We start from the raw sequence: 6,039 nt of genomic DNA on the forward strand, positions 1-6,039 counted from the left end.
AACTCCTACGGGAGGCAGCAGTGGGGAATCTTTCACAATGGGCGAAAGCTTGACGGAGCAATGCCGTGTGGAGGTAGAAGGCCCACCAGTTGTGAACTTCTTTTCCCGAAGGAGAAGCAATGACGGTAACCGAGGAATTGTTCACCATAGGAGGACTCATTGAAATAGTCCCGGCAAAATTCTGGGCTAGACATTGCTCTACATGATACTTATTATGCGGTTGCACATTTCCATTATGTACTTTCCATGGGAGCCATTAAAACTAATTTGGGATAAATGTGTCTTGGGATACGGAGTTTGGAGTTTTTAGTGAGATGAAATTTGATTTTCGATAAATGTAGCTTGAGGTACCAGTTTGGCATTTTAATGACATTAAAATGAGAAAGATTCGGATCGGATATTTAGCATCATGTTTATACCAATACAATAGAGGTTTCATATCCGCGCAATCCTTATTATAATTCAAAATGAAGACGCATATAAGAAGCTAAGGAAGTTACTATCATAGCAAACTCGCCCTCAAGTTGTTGTGTGAAAAATTGATGATGCCTTTTACTTCTTAAGATTCGCGAGTGGCTCAGAGGAAATTGTTGAAGACACTTATTGCTCTCTTTCCTTTTTGGTACTAACAAAGTGTTATTATATGTGACTCCCAAACCTCACACCATGTGTATTTCAAATGGAGTTCATCAAACAAAAGGAGAACGTATCTTAAATAGAAGTTTTCAACATAATCATCCTTCCACACACTAAACAAAGACTAGAGGAAAAAAGATAAGTTGAATACTAAATACGCATTCTCTTTATCCATCCGATAACACAAAGCACTTCTTCAAAGTCGGGCAAGTTTCTCCAGCTCTCCACTGTTCTGTTACACGTGCCAAATACAATCAATAATGGCTGCAATCAAGATAAGATGCAAGAAATTGGTTAGCAGGAAAGGGGCTAGTTTTACCTGCTGAATAAGCTGCTATTCGCTTTGTCGAAATGTTCTCTTGAACCAAAGCATGGCAATCGTCGTTGTCATTGAGAATTTCTCGATGGCCCCGTCCATCGCTCGAAAGTAAGAGACCCTCCAAGATCGCTTGAAGTGCAAGATGCTGCAGAACCCCAGAAATCCCACCGTAAAACCAGGTCCCAATCCTGCATAGAACCAATTGTGGATATTCACATCGCCTTCGCTAGGCTTATCTCCACTCGAAGCATCGCCGCCAGTACCGGCTGGTTGGTCTCCGGGACAAATCTTCGAAAGAGGAGCTCCACAGAGTCCGTCGTTGCCACGATAAACAGATTCGTCATCCACGGTACGCAGATGGTTGCCTGACGGTATACGGCCGGAGAGTCTATTGAAGGACAGATTCAGATGACTAAGGAAGTCCATGCTGGATATGCCCGAAGGGATGGCACCTGACAGTTCGTTTCTGGAAAGATCAAGAGATTCCAAATTTTTCAAGTCACCAATATTTGACGGGATGTGTCCACTCAAATTATTCTGAGAGAGGTTCAGATTTTCAAGTTGGAGAAGCCTAGTGAACTCTTCTGGGATCTGCCCATCCAACATGTTTGCAGAAAGGTCGATTGAGAAGAAGTATTCAAGCCCATCTCCATATATTTGGTTCGTTCCCTTTGTGGTAACCATGACATCGAGACCGGTAATAGTCAGCCAATCCTCCTCACGAAAACGCACATCATCAGCCATAGAAAAGAAGCCGTCAAAACAGTTAGGAATGGGTCCAGTAATGTTATTCTGCGCTAGGCTCAAGACATGGATATGAGCAAGCTGGCAAAGTTGTGGAGGAATGCCTCCAACTAATTGATTTTTCTCTAAATCGAGCACTACCAATGACTGAGAATGTTTCCCGAATGGAGGTAACCTACCAGTGAATTGATTGTCGTTGAGATCAAGGATCCTCATGCTCTGTAGACTTGACAAACAGTTCGGGATTACTCCACTAAAGCCATTCCTATGGAGGCTAAGAACATCTAATTGCTGAAGATGGCACAAAGATTTCGGAATCTGACCATTTAACTTGTTATTCTCCAGAAAAATCCCTGCCAAATTTTGCAATGCTTTCCAACATCGAGGAAGTCTCCCAGATAGTTGATTCTTTGAGAGATTAATTTCATACAACTGCTTCAACTTGCACAGAGAACTTGGAATGCCACCGGTGAGATTATTACCCCAAAGTCTCAATGTTGACAACCGCGGCATCTTGTCTCCGATATCTTGGGGAATTTGGCCTCTAAGCATGTTGACTGAGATATCCAAAAAGCCAATGTTAGAGGAAATATTGTAGAGCCAATCAGGAATATCGTCTGACATGCTTGCGTTTGACATTGTCAAACTGGTAAGGTTCCTCTGCGTTTGAAGCCATCTTGGAAATTTAGGTCCCACTTTGCAATCTGACAAGTCTATCTCACGAGCTTGGAATGGTGGAACCCAAGTAGAGCTCACATTTAATATAAGCTCATTGGAGGAAATGTCTAACTTGATCAAGCTTTTGAGATTTTCAAAGTGAAGTTCGCTTACAGTTCCATACAATGAATTTTTCACAAAGTAGAGCTCCTTTAAATTTGACAGTCGCCCGATACTCTCTGGAATTGTCCCGCTCACTTTGTTATAGCTTAAATCCAACTCTCTTAGAGATGATAGCTCCCCCAAACTGGAAGGAATAGAACCAGAAATCGAGTTATCTGAAAGATCAAGGTACTCTAGTTCCTTGAAATATCCAAATTGATTTGGTAGGCCACCACTGAAATTATTGTGGGAAATATCAAAGATCGTCCAATTACTTTGTACGCAACCGAGAGGACCATCTAAAATGTTGAACATATTCCCATAGAACTGGTTATTCCCTAATCGAAGAACTTGCAATTTGCAAAAACTGCTCAAGTTTTTTGGAAAAGTACCTTGTAGTAAATTTCCAGACACGTCAAAGAAGGCAAGCCTTTGATTATTCTCGATGATTGGCGTGGGAAAAGGGCCACTGATATATTGGTTGGCAGACAAATCAATGTGTTCTAGCTTGCTCAAGTTGTAGATCCATGGCGGGATGGAAGAATTTATAAAATTGGAACTGATATCAAGAAATCTAAGAGAGGTGAAATTGGCCTGCAAAGGGCTAGAAATACCTTGCAATTCACAGTCTCTCAATACTAAAGATTGCAAAGATGAAAGCATGTTAATGGAATGGAACCAATCTTTGGCCTTCAAAACGCTAACATTGGACAGGTTCAAGTATTTCAAGGAAGACAATTTCGACACCCAATCAAGATCGTTCGAGGTCAACCAACCCAAAAAGAAGTCACTACTAAGATCCAAGTACTGTAATTTGGAAAGGTTCTTGAGCTGCCTAGGAATATCTCCCTCGAAGCCTGAAAATGAGAGATTAAGATACTCCAGTTTCTGAAGAGAAGCAAGGAACGTTGGAATTTTTCGGGTTGAAAAGTCATTGAAACCGAGGTCGAGATACTTCAAATCCTTCAATTTAGTTAAAGAAGGTACTATGTTACCTCCCAAACTGCACTTATCTGAACGTGCGAAGATGTCAATGTAGATCTCTTCAATACATGGATTGTGAAGATCGAGCTTCAGGATATGGCCAGTCTTCTTATCACATTCGATTCCTTCCCAATTGCAACATTCCTCTCCGGTCCACGATGATAGGCGTCTCGAAGGATCGGTGAGACCATGCTTGAACTTCAGAAGAGCTTCTCTCTCCGCACCAATACAGCTTACATTGGTCGAAGCATTGGAATGACCGAATTCGATGACTTGAATGACAACGATTGCCAAAAAGAAGGAAGACACAAGGCCATCGTAAGACGCCATAGGCTCTTTAGGACCTGAGAACGAGTGTTAGGATAATGGGTCTTTGATTCACCAAGAGAAGAGTCGCCATAATATATAGTTGAGGCCATTTCCTGATCACTGTCCATCACGACTTCCGGACGGACGATTCCAACTTTCCAAGTCAATAACTTCCAAGACCCGCCAGACGGTCGACCCGTCAACATCAACCCAAAACGCGTAGAGAAAGAACGTGCGTGGAGAAAGGTGTTACACATTGCCTTCTCCTGAGAAAAGCAAATGCAATTTCTTCTGCCGTCTAACTACGAGGAAATTTCTAAACTAAAAGCTTCCTTTTAAACGACAAAACGTTGCTTTCTTTCTACAAATTAGTCATGTTACGTACCAAAACGCGTTTACAAATAAACACAAATCAACGGTTGGAATCAATTTACTTATCATTTCATTCCTATTAATTTTTCCAGAGAATATTTTTGCTTTAGATTATGAAAATCAACTCGTGAGGGTTCGATTTGACTGGACTGACACTTGGTTTAGATGAAATAAATATCGTGCTCAAATTACAGTATCTCCTACTCAGAGTTAACCATGAAAATCATGTCTAGTTCTCTCTAAGCAGAGTCTTATCCAATAAAGGTGAACAGAGAAAGGAAATTACCTGAACCACGGTCTTCTCTTTGGCGATAGCAATATCCACGTTATCACCAAATGACTAGTATTATGATAAATGAATGGGTTAGTAACCTTCGTTTTTTTCCTTCAAAAAAATAAAAGTGACCCTCATATATTTAAGCAACTTCAAGATTAGCAATCAATCCTGCGATGGAAGTGCAAAAGATATACCAGGCGACGACCTCTAGGTAGCTGCGTCTATGCACTTATTGTTAGATGGTTTTTCATTTTTAAGAAGAAAATCTCTCCATTTCAATGACCAGCACACTCGTGTTAAAAAAAGCAAAAGTTCTTTTACTCGAAGAGCAAGGAAAATCTTTGCAAAATTCAACCGTTTGAGAGAATTGATTCAAATGTTCATTGCATTATATGAAAATCTGAAATGCACGCTTTTGTTCCTTATTGTTTTTGTAAAAACTCTCACAGATGTCGAAGGCTCTATGGTGCTAATTCAGTCCTAAACGGGTAAGATACTTGGAAGGTAAAATATTTATGGGATAAGTTGGTAGTTAATTGACTACAGTAGAGAAAATCACCTAGTCAATGCTAAACACATTGTACAGCCGTAGTCTTTTTTGTCAATGTAATCCTAAACTTTTATGCAAAATTCTAATGTAAACCTTTCCGTCAACTTTTGACAAAAATCATTGGCTTGGTAGTCCAATCATCTCCCGCCGTCCTACGTAATACACTGCTATGGGGAGAAGTGTCAAAAAAGTCATAAATCTATTGCATTAGTATCAATTCAGTCCTAAATCTTTTTTTAGTGTCAATTCAGTTCTAAACATTTTGCATTGATGCCAATTAAGCCCTAAACATTTTATTGGTGTCAATTCAGTCATAAACCTTTTATTGGTGTCAATTCAGTTCTAAATATTTTACATTGATGTCAATTCATTCCTAAACATTTTGCATTGGCGTCAATTCAGTCTTAAATCTTTTGCATTTATGCCAATTGAGTTAATTCGGACAATTTTGGCCGAAAATCCCTAACATGGACATCGATTGCCCTACGTGGCATGGCTAGTGCTGACTTAAACATTTTTTCATATTATTCTAATATTTTAAATAAATTTTAAAGCATTTTTTGGTTTTTTTTTAAATACTTTTAAAAAATATTTAAAATGTCAAAAAAAAATTTAATAAAATGTCCACATTAGCATCAGCCATACCACATAGGACAATTGATGTCCATGCTAGGGATTTTTTATCAAAATTGATCTAATTGACTCAATTGGCATAAATACAAAAGATTTAGGACTCAATTGGTGCTAATGCAAAAGGTTTAGGACTGAATTGACACCAATAAAAGGTTTAGAACTGAATTGGTACAAATGCAAAAAGTTTAGGACTGAATTGGTGCAAAAAAAAAATTTTAGTACCGAATCGGCACTAATGCAATAGGTTTAGGACTTTTTTGACACTTTCCCCCACTACAAAGTCAGCAATTTTCAGCGAAAATTGGCAAGAATGACTACATTGAAATTTTACGTAAATATTTATGATTGAATTGGCATCCATGCAATATGTTTACAATTGATTGGACAATTTTCTCA

At 39.1% G+C, this 6,039-nt stretch overlaps 1 protein-coding gene across 1 annotated transcript; it reads right to left on the bottom strand.

Annotated features, from left to right (window-relative positions):
• Positions 1-633: 633 nt before the first annotated feature.
• LOC115747416 (receptor-like protein EIX2) lies at positions 634-3,919 on the bottom strand. Its single transcript, XM_048279481.1, has 3 exons — positions 3,514-3,919; positions 956-2,256; positions 634-868 (listed from the first exon to the last, which is right to left on the bottom strand). The coding sequence occupies exons 1-2, from the start codon at positions 3,830-3,832 to the stop codon at positions 971-973; spliced, it is 1,605 nt and encodes a 534-aa protein (XP_048135438.1). The 5' UTR covers positions 3,833-3,919; the 3' UTR covers positions 634-868; positions 956-970.
• Positions 3,920-6,039: the final 2,120 nt, after the last annotated feature.

Source organism: Rhodamnia argentea, chromosome 5, assembly GCF_020921035.1.
Source record: "Rhodamnia argentea isolate NSW1041297 chromosome 5, ASM2092103v1, whole genome shotgun sequence".
Taxonomy (NCBI): Eukaryota; Viridiplantae; Streptophyta; class Magnoliopsida; order Myrtales; family Myrtaceae; genus Rhodamnia; species Rhodamnia argentea.